This window comes from Ranitomeya imitator, chromosome 1, assembly GCF_032444005.1.
Source record: "Ranitomeya imitator isolate aRanImi1 chromosome 1, aRanImi1.pri, whole genome shotgun sequence".
Classification (NCBI taxonomy): Eukaryota; Metazoa; Chordata; class Amphibia; order Anura; family Dendrobatidae; genus Ranitomeya; species Ranitomeya imitator.
Genome location: NC_091282.1, coordinates 1,220,809,195 through 1,220,836,846, shown reverse-complemented (window position 1 = coordinate 1,220,836,846; position 27,652 = coordinate 1,220,809,195). Strand labels below are relative to the sequence as shown.

The following is a 27,652-nucleotide window of genomic DNA, read 5'->3' as shown; positions in this document are numbered from 1 at the left end:
AGGAGGCTGTACGGGGCACTACTACTAATACTAGTGATACAAGAGGAGGCTGTACGGGGCACCACTACTACTACTAGTGATACCAGAGGAGGCTGTACGGGGCACTACTACTACTAGTGATACCAGAGGAGGCTGTACGGGGCACCACTACTACTACTAGTGATACAAGAGGAGGCTGTACGGGGCACTACTACTAGTGATACAAGAGGAGGCTGTACGGGGCACCACTACTACTACTAGTGATACAAGAGGAGGATGTACGGGGCACTACTACTACTAGTGATACAAGAGGAGGCTGTACGGGGCACTACTACTACTAGTGATACAAGAGGAGGCTGTACGGGGCACTACTACTAGTGATACAAGAGGAGGCTGTACGGGGCACTACTACTAGTGATACAAGAGGAGGCTGTACGGGGCACCACTACTACTACTAGTGATACCAGAGGAGGCTGTACGGGGCACTACTACTACTAGTGATACCAGAGGAGGCTGTACGGGGCACTATTATTACTCCGGCCCTCAGACATTTACCTTCAGACAGTCTCATACTCCGGCTCGGTGTTGCGGTGGATCCCTTGATTGTTCTCAGATCTGTTGGGGAAAACTCTGGTTCCCGAATGGGGCCCTTTGGAATAAAAGGTGTGAGGATAGTGGTGGGGGACTGATCAATCCCGAGGTTCCTGAGATAAGTCTGGAAAACAAGAGCATCCTGTGTATAAGCAGCATCTCCACAAAGGCCTGAAGTGAAAAACTTACTATCATAGTGACCCCACCAGCAGAATAGTGAGTGCAGCTCTGGAGTATAATACAGGATGTAACTCAGGATCAGTAATGTAATGTATGTACACAGTGACTGCACCAGCAGAATAGTGAGTGCAGCTCTGGGGTATAATACAGGAGGTAACTCACGATCAGTAATGTAATGTATGTACACAGTGACTGCACCAGCAGAATAGTGAGTGCAGCTCTGGGGTATAATACAGGAGGTAACTCAGGATCAGTAATGTAATGTATGTACACAGTGACTGCACCAGCAGAATGGTGAGTGCAGCTCTGGGGTATAATACAGGATGTAACTCAGGATCAGTAATGTAATGTATGTACACAGTGACTGCACCAGCAGAATAGTGAGTGTAGATCTGGGTTATAATACAGGATGTAACTCAGGATCAGTAATGTAATGTATGTACACAGTGACTGCACCAGCAGAATAGTGAGTGTAGCTCTGGGGTATAATACAGGATGTAACTCAGGATCAGTAATGTAATGTATGTACACAGTGACTGCACCAGCAGAATAGTGAGTGCAGCTCTGGGGTATAATACAGGATGTAACTCAGGATCAGTAATGTAATGTATGTACACCGTGACTGCAGCAGCAGAATAGTGAGTGCAGCTCTGGGGTATAATACAGGATGTAACTCAGGATCAGTAATGTAATGTATGTACACAGTGACTGCACCAGCAGAATAGTGCGTGCAGCTCTGGGGTATAATACAGGAGGTAACTCACGATCAGTAATGTAACGTATGTACACAGTGACTGCACCAGCAGAATAGTGAGTGCAGCTCTGGGGTATAATACAGGATGTAACTCAGGATCAGTAATGTAATGTATGTACACAGTGACTGCACCAGCAGAATAGTGAGTGCAGCTCTGGAGTATAATACAGGAGGTAACTCAGGATCAGTAATGTAATGTATGTACACAGGGACTGCACCAGCAGAATAGTGAGTGCAGCTCTGGGGTATAATACAGGAGGTAACTCAGGATCAGTAATGTAATGTATGTACACAGTGACTGCACCAGCAGAATAGTGAGTGTAGCTCTGGGGTATAATACAGGATGTAACTCAGGATCAGTAATGTAATGTATGTACACAGTGACTGCACCAGCAGAATAGTGAGTGTAGCTCTGGGGTATAATACAGGATGTAACTCAGGATCAGTAATGTAATGTATGTACACAGTGACTGCACCAGCAGAATAGTGAGTGCAGCTCTGGGGTATAATACAGGATGTAACTCAGGATCAGTAATGTAATGTATGTACACAGTGACTGCAGCAGCAGAATAGTGAGTGCAGCTCTGGGGTATAATACAGGATGTAACTCAGGATCAGTAATGTAATGTATGTACACAGTGACTGCACCAGCAGAATAGTGCGTGCAGCTCTGGGGTATAATACAGGAGGTAACTCACGATCAGTAATGTAACGTATGTACACAGTGACTGCACCAGCAGAATAGTGAGTGCAGCTCTGGGGTATAATACAGGATGTAACTCAGGATCAGTAATGTAATGTATGTACACAGTGACTGCACCAGCAGAATAGTGAGTGCAGCTCTGGAGTATAATACAGGAGGTAACTCAGGATCAGTAATGTAATGTATGTACACAGGGACTGCACCAGCAGAATAGTGAGTGCAGCTCTGGGGTATAATACAGGAGGTAACTCAGGATCAGTAATGTAATGTATGTACACAGTGACTGCACCAGCAGAATGGTGAGTGCAGCTCTGGGGTATAATACAGGATGTAACTCAGGATCAGTAATGTAATGTATGTACACAGTGACTGCACCAGCAGAATAGTGAGTGCAGCTCTGGGGTATAATACAGGAGGTAACTCAGAATCAGTAATGTAATGTATGTACACAGTGACTGCACCAGCAGAATAGTGAGTGCAGCTCTGGGGTATAATACAGGAGGTAACTCACGATCAGTAATGTAACGTATGTACACAGTGACTGCACCAGCAGAATAGTGAGTGCAGCTCTGGGGTATAATACAGGATGTAACTCAGGATCAGTAATGTATGTACACAGTGACTGCACCAGCAGAATAGTGAGTGCAGCTCTGGAGTATAATACAGGATCTCTACAGGATTAGTAATGTAATGTATGTACAAAGTGACTGCACCAGCAGAATAGTGAGTGCAGCTCTGGAGTATAATACAGGATGTAACTCAGGATCAGTAATGTAATGTATGTACACAGTGACTGCACCAGCAGAATAGTGAGTGCAACTCTGGGGGATAATACAGGATGTAACTCAGGATCAGTAATGTATGTACACAGTGACTGCACCAGCAGAATAGTGAGTGCAGCTCTGGTGTACAATACAGGGTGTAACTCAGGATCAGTAATGTAATGTATGTACACAGTGACTGCACCAGCAGAATAGTGAGTGCAGCTCTGGGGTATAATACAGGATGTAACTCAGGATCAGTAATGTATGTACACAGTGACTGCACCAGCAGAATAGTGAGTGCAGCTCTGGAGTATAATACAGGATCTGTACAGGATTAGTAATGTATGTACAAAGTGACTGCACCAGCAGAATAGTGAGTGCAGCTCTGGAGTATAATACAGGATGTAACTCAGGATCAGTAATGTAATGTATGTACACAGTGACTGCACCAGCAGAATAGTGAGTGCAACTCTGGGGGATAATACAGGATGTAACTCAGGATCAGTAATGTATGTACACAGTGACTGCACCAGCAGAATAGTGAGTGCAGCTCTGGTGTATAATACAGGGTGTAACTCAGGATCAGTAATGTAATGTATGTACACAGTGACTGCACCAGCAGAATAGTGAGTGCAGCTCTGGAGTATAATACAGGATGTAACTCAGGATCAGTAATGTAATGTATGTACACAGTGACTGCACCAGCAGAATAGTGAGTGCAGCTCTGGAGAGTAATACAGGATGTAACTCAGGATCAGTAATGTAATGTATGGACACAGTGACTGCACCAGCAGAATAGTGAGTGCAGCTCTGGAGTATAATACAGGATGTAACTCAGGATCAGTAATGTAATGTATGTACCCAGTGACTGCACCAGCAGAATAGTGAGTGCAGCTCTGGAGTATAATACAGGAGGTAACTCAGGATAAGTAATGTAATGTATGGACACAGTGACTGCACCAGCAGAATAGTGAGTGCAGCTCTGGAGTATAATACAGGAGGTAACTCAGGATAAGTAATGTAATGTATGTACACAGTGACTGCACCAGCAGAATAGTGAGTGCAGATCTGGGTTATAATACAGGAGGTAACTCAGGATCAGTAATGTAACGTATGTACACAGTGACTGCACCAGCAGAATAGTGAGTGCAGCTCTGGAGTATAATACAGGATGTAACTCAGGATCAGTAATGTAATGTATGTACACAGTGACTGCACCAGCAGAATAGTGAGTGCAGCTCTGGAGTATAATACAGGATGTAACTCAGGATCAGTAATGTAATGTATGTACACAGTGACTGCACCAGCAGAATAGTGAGTGCAGATCTGGGTTATAATACAGGATGTAACTCAGGATCAGTAATGTAATGTATGTACACAGTGACTGCACCAGCAGAATAGTGAGTGTAGCTCTGGGGTATAATACAGGATGTAACTCAGGATCAGTAATGTAATGTATGTACACAGTGACTGCACCAGCAGAATAGTGAGTGCAGCTCTGGGGTATAATACAGGATGTAACTCAGGATCAGTAATGTAATGTATGTACACAGTGACTGCACCAGCAGAATAGTGAGTGCAGCTCTGGGGTATAATACAGGATGTAACTCAGGATCAGTAATGTAATGTATGTACACAGTGACTGCAGCAGCAGAATAGTGAGTGCAGCTCTGGGGTATAATACAGGATGTAACTCAGGATCAGTAATGTAATGTATGTACACAGTGACTGCACCAGCAGAATAGTGCGTGCAGCTCTGGGGTATAATACAGGAGGTAACTCACGATCAGTAATGTAACGTATGTACACAGTGACTGCACCAGCAGAATAGTGAGTGCAGCTCTGGGGTATAATACAGGATTTAACTCAGGATCAGTAATGTAATGTATGTACACAGTGACTGCACCAGCAGAATAGTGAGTGCAGCTCTGGAGTATAATACAGGAGGTAACTCAGGATCAGTAATGTAATGTATGTACACAGTGACTGCACCAGCAGAATAGTGAGTGCAGCTCTGGAGTATAATACAGGATGTAACTCAGGATCAGTAATGTAATGTATGTACACAGTGACTGCACCAGCAGAATAGTGAGTGCAGATCTGGGGTATAATACAGGATGTAACTCAGGATCAGTAATGTAATGTATGTACACAGTGACTGCACCAGCAGAATAGTGAGTGTAGCTCTGGGGTATAATACAGGATGTAACTCAGGATCAGTAATGTAATGTATGTACACAGTGACTGCAGCAGCAGAATAGTGAGTGCAGCTCTGGGGTATAAGACAGGATGTAACTCAGGATCAGTAATGTAATGTATGTACAGTGACTGCACCAACAGAATAGTGAGTGCAGCTCTAGGGTATAATACAGGAGGAAACTCAGGATCAGTAATGTAATGTATGTACAGTGACTGCACCAGCAGAATAGTGAGTGCAGCTCTGGAGTATATTACAGGATGTAGTCCCCAGTTTACATTAATAGAAACTTGTCATGTTGTCTGAACCATGAGCAGCATGTATAAGCTCTTGGGTGATTGCAACCAGGTGTTACTCTGACAATCAGGGGTCATATGAATGGACACCTTTCTGGTCTACCGCTTCCCCCGGTAGGCTTCTCCCTGCACCCCCTCCAGCTGACAGGTCTCTCCCTAGTGTGTACATAGTAAGCAAATGGAGGGATGTGGGAAGAATCCGGCCCTGGACCAGTCGTGTCTCTCCCTATTGTCCCCGGCAGGCTTTCAAACGTTACTCTGCAACGCCGCTGCAATACCTGGCTGAAATCGAGGAGCTGTGCTCTGGTTCTGGGTCCTGCTGCCCATGGTTCGGTCAGTATGAATATAGTGACAGATTCCCTTTGACACCTCTAAACATGAACATGTTACTTACAGGTATTCTCTCTTCTATGTCGAGCTCCTCTTTCTCAGACGTTTCTTCAGCAGGAGACCAATCGTTCCCTCCTCTGGCCAGGTCACGCTCTGCAGAAGTCAGAGACCTCAGGAGCTTCTCCTTCTCGTGGTGACTAGAATGAGAGCTATTGGCGTAATCTTGATCCAATGAGACATCACTGAACTGATCCATTGTTACATGTCTCCGAGTCATTGATGTCTCGTCTTCTCTTCCACGTGAATTGTCCTTAAGTACTGATGACATTTGTTCGGCAGGAATATCATGGCCTCCACCACTTGATCCTCTTAAGTTATTTTCCACCCACTTACCGGAGGCTGAAGAGGAACCTCTATGTGGGATGCGTGATTGCGATACTTCAGACATGCCCTTCTCTTGAGCTTCTTCTACGGGTTGTCTACCTGTGTGCTGATGATCTCTACCAGGTAAGACAGAGTTGTAAGACTGAGATCTGGTAATGGTGGAGGACGACTCTTTTTCCGTCGCACTCAGGTTGGTCATAGAGGATGTGGCCTTGAACGAGGCGGAGAGGCCTTTCTTTGGTGCGGTGGTACTCATTTGTTTGGAGAGCATGTGGTTCAAGGTATCGGCCACGGCGTTATAAGCCAACTTTTTCGGTGACACTCCAGTTAAGCCACGGAGAACCAAAGCATCGAATGACTGGTTTGTATTTGTATTCCAGGCTCCAACCTTCTCGATATAATTTAGACTTGGCAGAGACTGAATTCTCCTTCTTTGTGGAGATAATGACCTCTGAGAGTCGCTGCTCTCAGGATATCCTTGGCTGCTCTGTACAGATTGGGGCATAGCCGAAGGAGCTACATTATGGCGAGAAGTCTGAGTGGAAGGCTCCTCATGTAATGACATGTCAGAACCGGTCAGCTTGGCTTTGATTTGCTGTATTCTACCCGAGAGCAGTTTCCGATTCATTGTGAAGATCCCAGGTGTCGACTGGGAGATGGGATGGGATATTCTGCCAAGGAAGGAGGCCTCGTCCACCGGAGTGTGTCCTGCATGTGACATCTCTGTGTCTTTATGCCCCCGTTCTATACTACCACGAGAGGACATGCTTAGCTCATCCCTCAGGTGGGCTTGTACTGCAGTGTCTTCTACCTTGCCGCTCGCTTCAGTTTGGCTTTGCTTGAGGGCTGGAATGCTTTCTAGTCCAACGGCCTCGTTCCCGCTTGTGGTAGCGGCTGACGTCTCTCTCTCCTGGTATCTCTGCTGGATTTCAGAGCAGAGCTGCTGGTGGAGATCTGCCCTCAATGGCCGGAGCGTCACCCCAGACTGGTGTCGCTGGCTAGATTCATAGGGATCTTCTATTTCTCTCTCGGTCTCAAAATCGATTTCACTGGAGTCTCTAAATGACTCTTCTGTTAATTGTTGAGAAGTTGTCCTGAGATCAATGGTGCTAAGGTTCTGGTGTCCTGGTCCAGGCTCCTGTTTCATAACATTGATGTCTTCTGACTCCCCAGCGGAGGATGACTTGGAGGAACGTCTGGAGGATCTCCCACTGCAGCTCGACATTCCCACCTCTTTCTCCAACAGCCCCAACAAAACAGTTGCTGGAACAGTGCAACCCAAAAATGAGCCGTCTTCATCCCCCAAACCTCTGTCTGGTTCAATGATCGCATCGGGTGAGGCAAGTGTCAGGGCTGACGATTCCATCTCCTTGTCCCCACGGGTTACAGGGTGAGAGCCACCATCATCAACACCACCACCCTGGATGGTCCTAAAGTAATTCTGGACCACGGAAATGTCTCCCTCCCCATGGTCCATCGTTATCTCTTTACTGGCCAGCTCCACCGCGTCACTCATCTGCAACGACTTTGATGGCGGTCCAGGGAACTCGGACATGTCTAGTGAAGCTCTGCAGAGATACAAAGCACAGGGAACATGACAGGTCTGAAGTTGTTGTGTTTGGTCGCCCTCCATTACCGGGACGACATAAGACTGTGTGCCCACCCTCTGGGTGTAAGTATAGATTTCTCACGAGGTTAATGCACAAGCAGATGCCGGTTTTTTGAAGCCCAAATAATTTCTTTATTGTCCCACCTCCTCATTTTACCTCAAAGGAGAAAAGTCGTCCATCTGGGTCTTCTGGAACAAGGTGTCTTCAAAGAACCTGTGTTCTGTAGATGCGTCCTCGGTTAGAAGGGGCAGGCAGGGAGACAGGCGGCTGTCCTGGACCTCTGTCAGATAAAAACAAACAGCCATCACTGCCTGCATCTACTGAGGAGAGAGCCGCATGTAACTGCTCCATACCCAGCTGTAGAGAGTGCGTCCGGCCCAGAGAGAAGCTGCTCCGCGGCTCAGTGTCCGACAGCAAAGTTCCCTCCTCCAAGCTTGGGAAGTCAGTGTGCTCCCCGCGGGCGACAATCTCACTAAGTGTCGGGAAGGCAACGCTGGCATCCTCCTCTGCCGGGAGCTGGTACCACGAATCGGCCGCCTGCGTGACATTCAACAAAACAGAGATCAGTTAATATGGCGGTGCGCAGCACAGACTGCGGGGGGATCAGTCAGCATAACCCATGAAGTATAGAGGGTCCGGCACAGACTGCGGGGGGATCAGTCAGCATACAACATGAAGTATAGAGGGTCCGGCACAGATTGCAGGGGGATCAGTCAGCATAACACATGAAGTATAGAGGGTCCGGCACAGACTGCAGGAGGATCAGTGAGCATACATGAAGTATAGAGGGTCCGGCACAGACTACAGGAGGATCAGTGAGCATACAACATGAAGTATAGAGGGTCCGGCAGACTGCAGGGGGATCAGTCAGCATACAACATGAAGTATAGAGGGTCCGACACAGACTGGAGGGGGATCAGTCAGCATGACCCATGAAGTATAGAGGGTCCGGCACAGACTGCGGGGGGATCAGTCAGCATACAACATGAAGTATAGAGGGTCCGGCACAGACTGCAGAGGGATCAGTCAGCATAACACATGAAGTATAGAGGGTCCAAGACAGACTACAGGAGGATCAGTGAGCATACATGAAGTATAGAGGGTCCGGCACAGACTACAGGAGGATCAGTGAGCATACAACATGAAGTATAGAGGGTCCGGCACAGACTGCAGGGGGATCAGTCAGCATACAACATGAAGTATAGAGGGTCTGGCACAGACTGCAGGGGGATCAGTCAGCATACAACATGAAGTATAGAGGATCCGGCACAGACTGCAGGAGGATCAGTCAGCATACAACATGAAGTATAGAGGGTCTGGCACAGACTGCAGGGGGATCAGTCAGCATAACCCATGAAGTATAGAGGGTCCGGCACAGACTGCAGGAGGATCAGTGAGCATACATGAAGTATAGAGGGTCCGGCACAGACTACAGGAGGATCAGTGAGCATACAACATGAAATATAGAGGGTCCGGCACAGACTGCAGGGGGATCAGTCAGCATACAACATGAAGTATAGAGGGTCCGGCACAGACTGCAGGGGGATCAGTCAGCATACAACATGAAGTATAGAGGGTCCGGCACAGACTGCAGGGGGATCAGTCAGCATACAACATGAAGTATAGAGGGTCTGGCACAGACTGCAGGGGGATCAGTCAGCATACAACATGAAGTATAGAGGGTCCGGCACAGACTGCAGGAGGATCAGTCAGCATACAACATGAAGTATAGAGGGTCTGGCACAGATTGCGGGGGGATCAGTCAGCATACAACATGAAGTATAGAGGGTCCGGCACAGACTGCAGGAGGATCAGTCAGCATATAACATGAAGTATAGAGGGTCCGGCACAGACTGCAGGAGGATCAGTCAGCATACAACATGAAGTATAGAGGGTCCGGCACAGACTGCAGGAGGATCAGTCAGCATACAACATGAAGTATAGAGGGTCTGGCACAGACTGCAGGGGGATCAGTCAGCATACAACATGAAGTATAGAGGGTCCGGCACAGACTGCAGGAGGATCAGTCAGCATACAACATGAAGTATAGAGGGTCCGGCACAGATTGCGGGGGGATCAGTCAGCATACAACATGAAGTATAGAGGGTCTGGCACAGACTGCAGGGGGATCAGTCAGCATAACCCATGAAGTATAGAGGGTCCGGCACAGACTGCAGGAGGATCAGTCAGCATACAACATGAAGTATAGAGGGTCCGGCACAGACTGCAGGGGGATCAGTCAGCATACATGAAGTATAGAGGGTCCGGCACAGACTGCAGGGGGATCAGTCAGCATAACCCATGAAGTATAGAGGGTCCGGCACAGATTACAGGGGGATCAGTCAGCATACAACATGAAGTATAAAGGGTCCGGCACAGATTGCGGGGGGATCAGTCAGCATACAACATGAAGTATAGAGGGTCCGGCACAGACTGCAGGGGGATCAGTCAGCATACAACATGAAGTATAGAGGGTCCGGCACAGACTGCAGGGGGATCAGTCAGCATAATACATGAAGTATAGAGGGTCCGGCACAGACTGCGAGGGGATCAATCAGCATACAGCATGAGGTACAGAGGGTCCGGCACAGACTGCAGGGGGATCAGTCAGCATACAACATGAAGTATAGAGGATCCGGCACAGACTGCAGGGGGATCAGTCAGCATACAACATGAAGTATAGAGGGTCCTGCACAGACTGCGGGGGGATCAGTCAGCATACAACATGAAGTATAGAGGGTCCGGCACAGACTACTGGAGGATCAGTCAGCATACAACATGAAGTATAGAGGGTTCGGCACAGACTGCGGGGGGATCAGTCAGCATACAACATGAAGTATAGAGGGTCCGGCACAGACAGCAGGGGGATCAGTCAGCATACAACATGAAGTATAAAGGGTCCTGCACAGACTGCAGAGGGATCAGTCAGCATACAACATGAAGTATAGAGGGTCCGGCACAGACTGCAGGGGGATCAGTCAGCATACAACATGAAGTATAGAGGGTTCGGCACAGACTACAGGGGGATCAGTCAGCATACAACATGAAGTATAGAGGGTCCGGCACAGACTACAGGGGGATCAGTCAGCATACAACATGAAGTATAGAGGGTCCGACACAGACTGGAGGGGGATCAGTCAGCATACAGCATGAAGTGTAGAGGGTTCGGCACAGACTGCGGGGGGATCAGTCACAATACAACATGAAGTATAGAGGGTCCGGCACAGACTGCGGGGGGATCAGTCAGCATACAACATGAAGTATAGAGGGTTCGGCACAGACTACAGGGGGATCAGTCAGCATACAACATGAAGTATAGAGGGTCCGACACAGACTGGAGGGGGATCAGTCAGCATACAGCATGAAGTGTAGAGGGTTCGGCACAGACTGCGGGGGGATCAGTCAGCATACAACATGAAGTATAGAGGGTCCGGCACAGACTGCGGGGGGATCAGTCAGCATACAACATGAAGTATAGAGGGTCCGGCACAGACTGCAGAGTGATCAGTCAGCATACAACATGAAGTATAGAGGGTCCGGCACAGACTGCAGAGTGATCAGTCAGCATACAACATGAAGTATAGAGGGTCTGGCACAGACTGCAGGGGGATCAGTCAGCATACAGCATGAAGTATAGAGGGTCCCGCACAGACTGCAGGGGGATCAGTCACCATACAACATGAAGTATAGAGGGTCCGGCACAGACTACAGGGGCATCAGTCAGCATACAACATGAAGTATAGAGGGTCCGACACAGACTGGAGGGGGATCAGTCAGCATACAGCATGAAGTGTAGAGGGTTCGGCACAGACTGCAGGGGGATCAGTCAGCATATAACATGAAGTATAGAGGGTCCGGCACAGACTGCAGGAGGATCAGTGAGCATACATGAAGTATAGAGGGTCCGGCACAGAATGGAGGGGGATCAGTCAGCATACAACATGAAGTATAGAGGGTCCAGCACAGACTGCAGAGTGATCAGTCAGCATACAACATGAAGTATAGAGGGTCCGGCACAGACTGCAGGAGGATCAGTCAGCATACAACATGAAGTATAGAGGGTCCGACACAGACTGCAGAGTGATCAGTCAGCATACAACATGAAGTATAGAGGGTCCGACACAGACTGCAGAGTGATCAGTCAGCATACAGCATGAAGTGTAGAGGGTTCGGCACAGACTGCGGGGGGATCAGTCAGCATACAACATGAAGTATAGAGGGTCCGGCACAGACTGCGGGGGGATCAGTCAGCATACAACATGAAGTATAGAGGGTCCCGCACAGACTGCAGAGTGATCAGTCAGCATACAACATGAAGTATAGAGGGTCCGGCACAGACTGCAGGGGGATCAGTCAGCATACAGCATGAAGTATAGAGGGTCCCGCACAGACTGCAGGGGGATCAGTCACCATACAACATGAAGTATAGAGGGTCCTCCACAGACTGCAGAGTGATCAGTCAGCATACAACATGAAGTATAGAGGGTCCGGCACAGACTGCAGAGTGATCAGTCAGCATACAGCATGAAGTGTAGAGGGTTCGGCACAGACTGCGGGGGATCAGCCAGCATACAACATGAAGTATAGAGGGTCCGGCACAGACTGCGGGGGGATCAGTCAGCATACAACATGAAGTATAGAGGGTCCCGCACAGACTGCAGAGTGATCAGTCAGCATACAACATGAAGTATAGAGGGTCCGGCACAGACTGCAGGGGGATCAGTCAGCATACAACATGAAGTATAGAGGGTCCGGCACAGACTGCAGGGGGATCAGTCAGCATACAACATGAAGTATAGAGGGTCCGGCACAGACTACAGGGGGATCAGTCAGCATACAACATGAAGTATAGAGGGTCCGACACAGACTGGAGGGGGATCAGTCAGCATACAGCATGAAGTATAGAGGGTCCCGCACAGACTGCAGGGGGATCAGTCACCATACAACATGAAGTATAGAGGGTCCGACACAGACTGGAGGGGGATCAGTCAGCATACAGCATGAAGTGTAGAGGGTTCGGCACAGACTGCAGGGGGATCAGTCAGCATACAACATGAAGTATAGAGGGTCCGGCACAGACTACAGGGGGATCAGTCAGCATACAACATAAAGTATAGAGGGTCCGGCACAGACTGCAGGAGGATCAGTGAGCATACATGAAGTATAGAGGGTCCGGCACAGATTGTGGGGAGGATCAGTCAGCATACAACATGAAGTATAGAGGGTCCGGCACAGACTGCGGGGGGATCAGTCAGCATACAACATGAAGTATAGAGGGTCCGGCACAGACTGCGAGGGGATCAGTCAGCATACAACATGAAGTATAGAGGGTCCTGCACAGACTGCAGGGGGATCAGTCAGCATACAACATGAAGTATAGAGGGTCTGGCACAGACTACAGGAGGATCAGTCACCATACAACATGAAGTATAGAGGGTCCGGCACAGACTGCAGGGGGATCAGTCAGCATACAACATGAAGTGTAGAGGGTCCGGCACAGACTACAGGAGGATCAGTCAGCATACAACATGAAGTATAGAGGGTCCGACACAGACTACAGGGGGATCAGTCAGCATACAACATAAAGTATAGAGGGTCCGGCACAGACTGCAGGAGGATCAGTGAGCATACATGAAGTATAGAGGGTCCGGCACAGATTGTGGGGAGGATCAGTCAGCATACAACATGAAGTATAGAGGGTCCGGCACAGACTGCGGGGGGATCAGTCAGCATACAACATGAAGTATAGAGGGTCCTGCACAGACTGCAGGGGGATCAGTCAGCATACAACATGAAGTATAGAGGGTCTGGCACAGACTACAGGAGGATCAGTCACCATACAACATGAAGTGTAGAGGGTCCGGCACAGATTGCGGGGGGATCAGTCAGCATAACACATGAAGTATAGAGGGTCCGGCACAGACTGCAGGGGGATCAGTCAGCATACAACATGAAGTGTAGAGGGTCCGGCACAGACTACAGGGGGATCAGTCAGCATACAACATGAAGTATAGAGGGTCCTGCACAGACTGCGGGGGGATCAGTCAGCATACAACATGAAGTATAGAGGATCCTGCACAGACTGCAGGGGGATCAGTCAGCATACAACATGAAGTATAGAGGGTCTGGCACAGACTGCAGGGGGATCAGTCAGCATACAACATGAAGTATAGAGGGTCCTGCACAGACTGCAGGGGGATCAGTCAGCATACAACATGAAGTATAGAGGGTCCGGCACAGACTGCGGGGGGATCACTCAGTATACAACATGAAGTATAGAGGGTCCGGCACAGACTGCAGGGGGATCAGTCAGCATTCAACATGAAGTATAGAGGGTCCGGCACAGACTGCAGGGGGATCAGTCAGCATACAACATGAAGTATAGAGGGTTCGGCACAGACTGCAGGGGGATCAGTCAGCATACAACATGAAGTATAGAGGGTCCGGCACAGACTACAGGAGGATCAGTCAGCATTCAACATGAAGTATAGAGGGTCCGGCACAGACTGCAGGGGGATCAGTCAGCATACAACATGAAGTATAGAGGGTCCAGCACAGACTACAGGAGGATCAGTCAGCATTCAACATGAAGTGTAGAGGGTCCGGCACAGATTGCGGGGGGATCAGTCAGCATACAACATGAAGTATAGAGGGTCCGGCACAGACTGCGAGGGGATCAGTCAGCATACAACATGAAGTATAGAGGGTCCTGCACAGACTGCAGGGGGATCAGTCAGCATACAACATGAAGTGTAGAGGGTCCGGCACAGATTGCGGGGGGACCAGTCAGCATACAGCATGAAGTATAGAGGGTCCTGCACAGACTGCAGGGGGATCAGTCAGCATACAACATGAAGTATAGAGGGTCCAGCACAGACTGCAGAGTGATCAGTCAGCATACAACATGAAGTATAGAGGGTCCGGCACAGACTGCAGAGTGATCAGTCAGCATACAGCATGAAGTATAGAGGGTCCGGCACAGACTGCGGGGGGATCAGTCAGCATACAGCATGAAGTATAGAGGGTCCGGCACAGACTGCGGGGGGGATCAGTCAGCATACAACATGAAGTGTAGAGGGTCCGGCAAAGACTGCGGGGGGATCAGTCAGCATACAGCATGAAGTATAGAGGGTCCAGCACAGACTACAGGAGGATCAGTCAGCATACAACATGAAGTATAGAGGGTCCGGCACAGACTGCAGGGGGATCAGTCAGCATACAACATGAAGTATAGAGGGTACGGCACAGATTGCGGGGGGATCAGTCAGCATACAACATGAAGTGTAGAGGGTCCGGCACAGACTGCAGGGGGATCAGTCAGCATACAACATGAAGTATAGAGGGTCCGGCACAGACTGCAGGGGGATCAGTCAGCATACAACATGAAGCATAGAGGGTCCGGCACAGACTGCGGGGGGATCAGTCAGCATACAACATGAAGTATAGAGGGTCCGGCACAGACTGCGGGGGGATCAGTCAGCATACAACATGAAGTATAGAGGGTTCGGCACAGACTACAGGGGGATCAGTCAGCATACAACATGAAGTATAGAGGGTCCGACACAGACTGGAGGGGGATCAGTCAGCATACAACATGAAGTATAGAGGGTTCGGCACAGACTGCAGGGGGATCAGTCACCATACAACATGAAGTATAGAGGGTCCTCCACAGACTGCAGAGTGATCAGTCAGCATACAACATGAAGTATAGAGGGTCCGGCACAGACTGCGGGGGGGGGGATCAGTCAGCATACAACATTAAGTATAGAGGGTCCGGCACAGACTGCAGAGTGATCAGTCAGCATACAGCATGAAGTATAGAGGGTCCGGCACAGACTGCGGGGGGATCAGTCAGCATACAGCATGAAATATAGAGGGTCCGGCACAGACTGCGGGGGGGATCAGTCAGCATACAACATGAAGTGTAGAGGGTCCGGCACAGATTGCGGGGGGATCAGTCAGCATACAACATGAAGTATAGAGGGTCCGGCACAGACTGCAGAGTTATCAGTCACCATACAACATGAAGTATAGAGGGTCCGGCACAGACTGCAGGGGGATCAGTCAGCATACAACATGAAGTGTAGAGGGTCTGGCACAGACTGCAGGGGGATCAGTCAGCATACAACATGAAGTATAGAGGGTCCGACACAGACTGGAGGGGGATCAGTCAGCATACAGCATGAAGTGTAGAGGGTTCGGCACAGACTGCGGGGGGATCAGTCAGCATACAACATGAAGTATAGAGGGTCCGGCACAGACTGCGGGGGGATCAGTCAGCATACAACATGAAGTATAGAGGGTCCCGCACAGACTGCAGAGTGATCAGTCAGCATACAACATGAAGTATAGAGGGTCCGGCACAGACTGCAGGGGGATCAGTCAGCATACAGCATGAAGTATAGAGGGTCCCGCACAGACTGCAGGGGGATCAGTCACCATACAACATGAAGTATAGAGGGTCCGGCACAGACTACAGGGGGATCAGTCAGCATACAACATGAAGTATAGAGGGTCCGACACAGACTGGAGGGGGATCAGTCAGCATACAGCATGAAGTATAGAGGGTCCGGCACAGAATGGAGGGGGATCAGTCAGCACACAACATGAAGTATAGAGGGTCCGGCACAAACTGCAGGGGGATCAGTCAGCATACAACATGAAGTATAGAGGGTCCGGCACAGACTACAGGAGGATCAGTCAGCATACAACATGAAGTGTAGAGGGTCCGGCACAGACTGCAGGGGGATCAGTCAGCATACAACTTGAAGTATAGAGGGTCCAGCACAGACTGCAGGGGGATCAGTCAGCATACAACATGAAGTATAGAGGGTCCTGCACAGACTGCAGGGGGATCAGTCAGCATACAACATGAAGTGTAGAGGGTCCGGCACAGATTGCAGGGGGGATCAGTCAGCATAGAACATGAAGTATAGAGGGTCCGGCACAGACTGCAGGGGGATCAGTCAGCATACAACATGAAGTGTAGAGGGTCCGGCACAGACTGCAGGGGGATCAGTCAGCATACAACATGAAGTATAGAGGGTCCGGCACAGACTTCGGGGGGATCAGTCAGCATACAACATGAAGTATAGAGGGTCCGGCACAGACTGCGAGGGGATCAGTCAGCATACAACATGAAGTATAGAGGGTCCTGCACAGACTGCAGGGGGATCAGTCAGCATACAACATGAAGTATAGAGGGTCCGGCACAGACTACAGGAGGATCACTCACCATACAACATGAAGTATAGAGGGTCCGGCACAGACTGCGGGGGGATCAGTCAGCATACAACATGAAGTATAAAGGGTCCGGCACAGACTGCAAGGGGATCAGTCAGCATACAACATGAAGTGTAGAGGGTCCGGCACAGATTGCGGGGGATCAGTCAGCATACAACATGAAGTATAGAGGGTCCTGCACAGACTGCGGGGGGATCAGTCAGCATAACACATGAAGTATAGAGGGTCCGGCACAGACTGCAGGGGGATCAGTCAGCATACAACATGAAGTGTAGAGGGTCCGGCACAGACTACAGGGGGATCAGTCAGCATACAACATGAAGTATAGAGGGTCCTGCACAGACTGCAGGGGGATCAGTCAGCATACAACATGAAGTATAGAGGGTCCGGCACAGACTGCGGGGGGATCAGTCAGCATACAACATGAAGTATAGAGGATCCTGCAGAGACTGCAGGGGGATCAGTCAGCATACAACATGAAGTATAGAGGGTCCGGCACAGACTGCAGGGGGATCAGTCAGCATACAACATGAAGTATAGAGGGTCCGGCACAGACTGCAGGGGGATCAGTCAGCATACAACATGAAGTATAGAGGATCCTGAACAGACTGCAGGGGGATCAGTCAGCATACAACATGAAGTATAAAGGGTCCGGCACAGACTGGAGGGGGATCAGTCAGCATACAACATGAAGTATAGAGGGTCTGGCACAGACTACAGGAGGATCAGTCAGCATACAACATGAAGTATAGAGGGTCCGGCACAGACTGCAGGGGGATCAGTCAGCATACAACATGAAGTATAGAGGGTCCGGCACAGACTGCAGAGTGATCAGTCAGCATACAACATGAAGTGTAGAGGGTCCGGCACAGATTGCGGGGGGATCAGTCAGCATACAACATGAAGTATAGAGGATCCTGCACAGACTGCAGGGGGATCAGTCAGCATACAACATGGGGATCAGTCAGCATACAACATGAAGTGTAGAGGGTCCGGCACAGACTACAGGAGGATCAGTCAGCATACAACATGAAGTGTAGAGGGTCCGGCAAAGACTGCGGGGGGATCAGTCAGCATACAGCATGAAGTATAGAGGGTCCAGCACAGACTACAGGAGGATCAGTCAGCATACAACATGAAGTGTAGAGGGTCCGGCACAGACTGCAGCGGGATCAGTCAGCATACAACATGAAGTATAGAGGGTCCGGCACAGACTGCAGGGGGATCAGTCAGCATACAACATGAAGTATAGAGGGTACGGCACAGATTGCGGGGGGATCAGTCAGCATACAACATGAAGTATAGAGGGTCCGGCACAGACTGCAGGGGGATCAGTCAGCATACAACATGAAGCATAGAGGGTCCGGCACAGACTGCAGGGGGATCAGTCAGCATACAACATGAAGTGTAGAGGGTCCCGCACAGACTGCAGGGGGATCAGTCAGCATACAACATGAAGCATAGAGGGTCCGGCACAGACTGCAGGGGGATCAGTCAGCATACAACATGAAGTATAGAGGGTCCGGCACAAACTGCAGAGTGATCAGTCAGCATACAACATGAAGTGTAGAGGGTCCGGCACAGATTGCAGGGGGATCAGTCAGCATACAACATGAAGTATAGAGGGTCCTGCACAGACTGCAGGGGGATCAGTCAGCATACAACTTGAAGTATAGAGGGTCCTGCACAGACTGCAGGGGGATCAGTCAGCATACAACATGAAGTATAGAGGGTCCTGCACAGACTGCAGGGGGATCAGTCAGCATACAACATGAAGTATAGAGGGTCCGGCACAGACTGCGGGGGGATCAGTCAGCATACAACATGAAGTATAGAGGATCCTGCAGAGACTGCAGGGGGATCAGTCAGCATACAACATGAAGTATAGAGGGTCCGGCACAGACTGCAGGGGGATCAGTCAGCATACAACATGAAGTATAGAGGGTCCGGCACAGACTGCAGGGGGATCAGTCAGCATACAACATGAAGTATAGAGGGTCCGGCACAGACTGCAGGGGGATCAGTCAGCATACAACATGAAGTATAGAGGATCCTGAACAGACTGCAGGGGGATCAGTCAGCATACAACATGAAGTATAAAGGGTCCGGCACAGACTGGAGGGGGATCAGTCAGCATACAACATGAAGTATAGAGGGTCTGGCACAGACTACAGGAGGATCAGTCAGCATACAACATGAAGTATAGAGGGTCCGGCACAGACTGCAGGGGGATCAGTCAGCATACAACATGAAGTATAGAGGGTCCGGCACAGACTGCAGAGTGATCAGTCAGCATACAACATGAAGTGTAGAGGGTCCGGCACAGATTGCGGGGGGATCAGTCAGCATACAACATGAAGTATAGAGGATCCTGCACAGACTGCAGGGGGATCAGTCAGCATACAACATGGGGATCAGTCAGCATACAACATGAAGTGTAGAGGGTCCGGCACAGACTACAGGAGGATCAGTCAGCATACAACATGAAGTGTAGAGGGTCCGGCAAAGACTGCGGGGGGATCAGTCAGCATACAGCATGAAGTATAGAGGGTCCAGCACAGACTACAGGAGGATCAGTCAGCATACAACATGAAGTGTAGAGGGTCCGGCACAGACTGCAGCGGGATCAGTCAGCATACAACATGAAGTATAGAGGGTCCGGCACAGACTGCAGGGGGATCAGTCAGCATACAACATGAAGTATAGAGGGTACGGCACAGATTGCGGGGGGATCAGTCAGCATACAACATGAAGTATAGAGGGTCCGGCACAGACTGCAGGGGGATCAGTCAGCATACAACATGAAGCATAGAGGGTCCGGCACAGACTGCAGGGGGATCAGTCAGCATACAACATGAAGTGTAGAGGGTCCCGCACAGACTGCAGGGGGATCAGTCAGCATACAACATGAAGCATAGAGGGTCCGGCACAGACTGCAGGGGGATCAGTCAGCATACAACATGAAGTATAGAGGGTCCGGCACAGACTGCAGAGTGATCAGTCAGCATACAACATGAAGTGTAGAGGGTCCGGCACAGATTGCGGGGGGATCAGTCAGCATACAACATGAAGTATAGAGGATCCTGCACAGACTGCAGGGGGATCAGTCAGCATACAACATGAAGTATAGAGGGTCCTGCACAGACTGCAGGGGGATCAGTCAGCATACAACATGGGGATCAGTCAGCATACAACATGAAGTGTAGAGGGTCCGGCACAGACTACAGGAGGATCAGTCAGCATACAACATGAAGTGTAGAGGGTCCGGCAAAGACTGCGGGGGGATCAGTCAGCATACAGCATGAAGTATAGAGGGTCCAGCACAGACTACAGGAGGATCAGTCAGCATACAACATGAAGTGTAGAGGGTCCGGCACAGACTGCAGCGGGATCAGTCAGCATACAACATGAAGTATAGAGGGTCCGGCACAGACTGCAGGGGGATCAGTCAGCATACAACATGAAGTATAGAGGGTACGGCACAGATTGCGGGGGGATCAGTCAGCATACAACATGAAGTATAGAGGGTCCGGCACAGACTGCAGGGGGATCAGTCAGCATACAACATGAAGCATAGAGGGTCCGGCACAGACTGCAGGGGGATCAGTCAGCATACAACATGAAGTGTAGAGGGTCCCGCACAGACTGCAGGGGGATCAGTCAGCATACAACATGAAGCATAGAGGGTCCGGCACAGACTGCAGGGGGATCAGTCAGCATACAACATGAAGTATAGAGGGTCCGGCACAGACTGCAGGAGGATCAGTCAGCATACAACATGAAGTATAAAGGGTCCGGCACAGACTACAGGAGGATCAGTCAGCATACAACATGAAGTATAAAGGGTCCGGCACAGACTGCGAGGGGATCAGTCAGCATACAACATGAAGTATAGAGGGTCCTGCACAGACTGCACGGGGATCAGTCAGCATACAACATGAAGTATAGAGGGTCCGGCACAGACTGCAGAGTGATCAGTCAGCATACAACATGAAGTATAGAGGGTCCGGCACAGACTACAGGAGGATCAGTCTGCATACAACATGAAGTATAGAGGGTCCGGCACAGACTGCGGGGGGATCAGTCAGCATACAACATGAAGTATAGAGGGTCCAGCACAGACTGCAGAGTGATCAGTCAGCATACAACATGAAGTGTAGAGGGTCCGGCACAGATTGCGGGGGGATCAGTCAGCATACAACATGAAGTGTAGAGGGTCCGGCACAGATTGCGGGGGGATCAGTCAGCATACAACATGAAGTATAGAGGGTCCTGCACAGACTGCAGGGGGATCAGTCAGCATACAACATGAAGTGTAGAGGGTCCGGCACAGATTGCGGGGGGATCAGTCAGCATACAGCATGAAGTATAGAGGGTCCTGCACAGACTACAGGAGGATCAGTCAGCATACAACATGAAGTATAGAGGGTCCTGCACAGACTACAGGAGGATCAGTCAGCATACAACATGAAGTGTAGAGGGTCCGGCAAAGACTACAGGAGGATCAGTCAGCATACAACATGAAGTATAGAGGGTCCTCCACAGACTGCAGAGTGATCAGTCAGCATACATGAAGTATAGAGGGTCCTGCACAGACTGCAGGGGGATCAGTCAGCATACAGCATGAAGTATAGAGGGTCCAGCACAGACTACAGGAGGATCAGTCAGCATACAACATGAAGTATAGAGGGTCCTGCACAGACTGCAGGGGGATCAGTCAGCATACAACATGAAGTATAGAGGGTCCGGCACAGACTACAGGAGGATCAGTCACCATACAACATGAAGTGTAGAGGGTCCGGCAAAGACTGAGGGGGGATCAGTCAGCATACAGCATGAAGTATAGAGGGTCCAGCACAGACTACAGGAGGATCAGTCAGCATTCAACATGAAGTATAGAGGGTCCGGCACAGACTGCAGGGGGATCAGTCAGCATACAACATGAAGTATAGAGGGTACGGCACAGATTGCGGGGGGATCAGTCAGCATACAACATGAAGTATAGAGGGTCCGGCACAGACTGCAGGGGGATCAGTCAGCATACAACATGAAGCATAGAGGGTCTAGCACAGACTGCAGGGGGATCAGTCAGCATAGAACATGAAGTATAGAGGGTCCGGCACAGACTGCAGAGTGATCAGTCAGCATACAACATGAAGTATAGAGGGTCCGGCACAGACTGCGAGGGGATCAGTCAGCATACAACATGAAGTGTAGAGGGTCCAGCACAGACTGCAGAGTGATCAGTCAGCATACAGCATGAAGTGTAGAGGGTCCGGCACAGACTACAGGAGGATCAGTCTGCATACAACATGAAGTATAGAGGGTCCGGCACAGACTGCGGGGGGATCAGTCAGCATACAACATCAAGTATAGAGGGTCCTGCACAGACTGCAGGGGGATCAGTCAGCATACAACATGAAGTATAGAGGGTCCTGCACAGACTGCAGGGGGATCAGTCAGCATACAACATGAAGTGTAGAGGGTTCGGCACAGACTGCGAGGGGATCAGTCAGCATACAACATGAAGTATAGAGGGTCCTGCACAGACTGCAGGGGGATCAGTCAGCATACAACTTGAAGTATAGAGGGTCCGGCACAGACTGCGAGGGGATCAGTCAGCATACAACATGAAGTGTAGGGGGTCCAGCACAGACTGCAGAGTGATCAGTCAGCATACAACATGAAGTATAGAGGGTCCGGCACAGACTGCAGGGGGATCAGTCAGCATACAGCATGAAGTGTAGAGGGTCCGGCACAGACTACAGGAGGATCAGTCAGCATACAACATGAAGTATAGAGGGTCCGGCACAGACTGCGGGGGGATCAGTCAGCATACAACATGAAGTATAGAGGGTCCGGCACAGACTGCGGGGGGATCAGTCAGCATACAACATGAAGTATAGAGGATCCGGCACAGACTACAGGAGGATCAGTCAGCATACAACATGAAGTGTAGAGGGTTCGGCACAGACTGCGGGGGGATCAGTCAGCATACAACTTGAAGTATAGAGGGTCCGGCACAGACTGCGGGGGGATCAGTCAGCATACAACATGAAGTATAGAGGGTCCGGCACAGACTGCGGGGGGATCAGTCAGCATACAACATGAAGTATAGAGGATCCGGCACAGACTACAGGAGGATCAGTCAGCATACAACATGAAGTATAAAGGGTCCGGCACAGACTGGAGGGGGATCAGTCAGCATACAACATGAAGTATAGAGGGTCCGGCACAGACTGGAGGGGGATCAGTCAGCATACAACATGAAGTGTAGAGGGTTCGGCACAGACTGCAGGGGGATCAGTCAGCATACAACATGAAGTATAGAGGGTCCGGCACAGACTGCAGAGTGATCAGTCAGCATACAGCATGAAGTGTAGAGGGTCCGGCACAGACTACAGGAGGATCAGTCTGCATACAACATGAAGTATAGAGGGTCCGGCACAGACTGCGGGGGGATCAGTCAGCGTACAGCGTGTAGTGTAGAGGGTCCGGCACAGACTACAGGAGGATCAGTCTGCATACAACATGAAGTATAGAGGGTCCGGCAGAGACTGCAGGGGGATCAGTCAGCATACAACCTGAAGTATAGAGGGTCCAGCACAGACTGCAGGGGGATCAGTCAGCATACAACATGAAGTGTAGAGGATCCGGCACAAACTACAGGAGGATCAGTCAGCATACAACATGAAGTATAGAGGATCCGGCACAGACTACAGGAGGATCAGTCAGCATACAACATGAAGTGTAGAGGGTTCGGCACAGACTGCAGGGGGATCAGTCAGCATACAACATGAAGTGTAGAGGGTTCGGCACAGACTGCAGGGGGATCAGTCAGCATACAACATGAAGTATAGAGGGTCCGGCACAGACTGGAGGGGGATCAGTCAGCATACAACATGAAGTATAGAGGGTCCGGCACAGACTGCAGGAGGATCAGTCAGCATACAACATGAAGTGTAGAGGGTTCGGCACAGACTGCAGGGGGATCAGTCAGCATACAACATGAAGTATAGAGGGTCCGGCACAGACTGGAGGGGGATCAGTCAGCATACAACATGAAGTATAGAGGGTCCGGCACAGACTGCAGGGGGATCAGTCAGCATACAGCATGAAGTATAGAGGGTCTGCCACAGACTGCAGAGTGATCAGTCAGCATACAACATGAAGTATAGAGGGTCCGGCACAGACTGCAGGGGGATCAGTCAGCATACAACATGAAGTATAGAGGGTCCGGCACAGATTGCAGGGGGGATCAGTCAGCATACAACATGAAGTATAGAGGGTCCGGCACAGACTGCAGGGGGATCAGTCAGCATACAACATGAAGTATAGAGGGTCCGGCACAGACTGCGAGGGGATCAGTCAGCATACAACATGAAGTATAGAGGGTCCAGCACAGACTGCAGAGTGATCAGTCAGCATACAACATGAAGTATAGAGGGTCCGGCACAGAATACAGGAGGATCAGTCTGCATACAGCATGAAGTGTAGAGGGTCCGGCACACACTACAGGAGGATCAGTCTGCATACAATATGAAGTATAGAGGGTCCGGCACAGACTGCGGGGGGATCAGTCAGCATACAGCATGAAGTGTAGAGGGTCCGGCACAGACTACAGGAGGATCAGTCTGCATACAACATGAAGTATAGAGGGTCCGGCACAGACTGGAGGGGGATCAGTCAGCATACAACATGAAGTATAGAGGGTCCGGCACAGACTGGAGGGGGATCAGTCAGCATACAACATGAAGTGTAGAGGGTTCGGCACAGACTGCAGGGGGATCAGTCAGCATACAACATGAAGTATAGAGGGTCCGGCACAGACTGCAGAGTGATCAGTCAGCATACAGCATGAAGTGTAGAGGGTCCGGCACAGACTACAGGAGGATCAGTCTGCATACAACATGAAGTATAGAGGGTCCGGCACAGACTGCGGGGGGATCAGTCAGCGTACAGCGTGAAGTGTAGAGGGTCCGGCACAGACTACAGGAGGATCAGTCTGCATACAACATGAAGTATAGAGGGTCCGGCAGAGACTGCAGGGGGATCAGTCAGCATACAACCTGAAGTATAGAGGGTCCAGCACAGACTGCAGGGGGATCAGTCAGCATACAACATGAAGTGTAGAGGATCCGGCACAAACTACAGGAGGATCAGTCAGCATACAACATGAAGTATAGAGGATCCGGCACAGACTACAGGAGGATCAGTCAGCATACAACATGAAGTGTAGAGGGTTCGGCACAGACTGCAGGGGGATCAGTCAGCATACAACATGAAGTATAGAGGGTCCGGCACAGACTGGAGGGGGATCAGTCAGCATACAACATGAAGTATAGAGGGTCCGGCACAGACTGCAGGAGGATCAGTCAGCATACAACATGAAGTGTAGAGGGTTCGGCACAGACTGCAGGGGGATCAGTCAGCATACAACATGAAGTATAGAGGGTCCGGCACAGACTGGAGGGGGATCAGTCAGCATACAACATGAAGTATAGAGGGTCCGGCACAGACTGCAGGGGGATCAGTCAGCATACAGCATGAAGTATAGAGGGTCTGCCACAGACTGCAGAGTGATCAGTCAGCATACAACATGAAGTGTAGAGGGTCCGGCACAGACTACAGGAGGATCAGTCAGCATACAACATGAAGTGTAGAGGGTCCGGCACAGACTGCAGAGTGATCAGTCAGCATACAACATGAAGTGTAGAGGGTCCGGCACAGACTGCAGGGGGATCAGTCAGCATACAACATGAAGTATAGAGGGTCCGGCACAGACTGCGGGGGGATCAGTCAGCATACAACATGAAGTATAGAGGGTCCGGCACAGACTGCGGGGGGATCAGTCAGCATACAACATGAAGTATAGAGGGTCCGGCACAGACTGCGGGGGGATCAGTCAGCATACAACATGAAGTATAGAGGGTCCGGCACAGACTGCGGGGGGATCAGTCAGCATACAACATGAAGTATAGAGGATCCGGCACAGACTACAGGAGGATCAGTCAGCATACAACATGAAGTATAAAGGGTCCGGCACAGACTGGAGGGGGATCAGTCAGCATACAACATGAAGTATAGAGGGTCCGGCACAGACTGCGGGGGGATCAGTCAGCATACAACATGAAGTATAGAGGATCCGGCACAGACTACAGGAGGATCAGTCAGCATACAACATGAAGTGTAGAGGGTTCGGCACAGACTGCGGGGGGATCAGTCAGCATACAACATGAAGTATAGAGGGTCCGGCACAGACTGCGGGGGGATCAGTCAGCATACAACATGAAGTATAGAGGGTCCTGCACAGACTGCAGGGGGATCAGTCAGCATACAACTTGAAGTATAGAGGGTCCGGCACAGACTGCGAGGGGATCAGTCAGCATACAACATGAAGTGTAGGGGGTCCAGCACAGACTGCAGAGTGATCAGTCAGCATACAACATGAAGTATAGAGGGTCCGGCACAGACTGCAGGGGGATCAGTCAGCATACAGCATGAAGTGTAGAGGGTCCGGCACAGACTACAGGAGGATCAGTCAGCATACAACATGAAGTATAGAGGGTCCGGCACAGACTGCGGGGGGATCAGTCAGCATACAACATGAAGTATAGAGGGTCCGGCACAGACTGCGGGGGGATCAGTCAGCATACAACATGAAGTATAGAGGATCCGGCACAGACTACAGGAGGATCAGTCAGCATACAACATGAAGTGTAGAGGGTTCGGCACAGACTGCGGGGGGATCAGTCAGCATACAACATGAAGTATAGAGGGTCCGGCACAGACTGCGGGGGGATCAGTCAGCATACAACATGAAGTATAGAGGGTCCGGCACAGACTGCGGGGGGATCAGTCAGCATACAACATGAAGTATAGAGGATCCGGCACAGACTACAGGAGGATCAGTCAGCATACAACATGAAGTATAAAGGGTCCGGCACAGACTGGAGGGGGATCAGTCAGCATACAACATGAAGTATAGAGGGTCCGGCACAGACTGGAGGGGGATCAGTCAGCATACAACATGAAGTGTAGAGGGTTCGGCACAGACTGCAGGGGGATCAGTCAGCATACAACATGAAGTATAGAGGGTCCGGCACAGACTGCAGAGTGATCAGTCAGCATACAGCATGAAGTGTAGAGGGTCCGGCACAGACTACAGGAGGATCAGTCTGCATACAACATGAAGTATAGAGGGTCCGGCACAGACTGCGGGGGGATCAGTCAGCGTACAGCGTGTAGTGTAGAGGGTCCGGCACAGACTACAGGAGGATCAGTCTGCATACAACATGAAGTATAGAGGGTCCGGCAGAGACTGCAGGGGGATCAGTCAGCATACAACCTGAAGTATAGAGGGTCCAGCACAGACTGCAGGGGGATCAGTCAGCATACAACATGAAGTGTAGAGGATCCGGCACAAACTACAGGAGGATCAGTCAGCATACAACATGAAGTATAGAGGATCCGGCACAGACTACAGGAGGATCAGTCAGCATACAACATGAAGTGTAGAGGGTTCGGCACAGACTGCAGGGGGATCAGTCAGCATACAACATGAAGTATAGAGGGTCCGGCACAGACTGGAGGGGGATCAGTCAGCATACAACATGAAGTA

At 50.2% G+C, this 27,652-nt stretch overlaps 1 protein-coding gene across 2 annotated transcripts in view; it reads right to left on the bottom strand.

Moving 5' to 3' along the window:
• Window positions 1-27,652, bottom strand: part of ALMS1 (ALMS1 centrosome and basal body associated protein) — a 60,539-nt gene that overhangs the window by 18,788 nt on the left and 14,099 nt on the right. For both annotated transcript variants that reach the window (XM_069745082.1, XM_069745083.1), the window contains exons 2-5: window positions 8,142-8,325; window positions 7,945-8,068; window positions 5,859-7,746; window positions 535-694 (exon numbers count right to left, since the gene is read on the bottom strand). In XM_069745082.1, coding sequence (XP_069601183.1) covers window positions 535-694; window positions 5,859-7,746; window positions 7,945-8,068; window positions 8,142-8,325 — 2,356 coding nt within the window. The remainder of the gene's footprint in view (window positions 1-534; window positions 695-5,858; window positions 7,747-7,944; window positions 8,069-8,141; window positions 8,326-27,652) is intronic.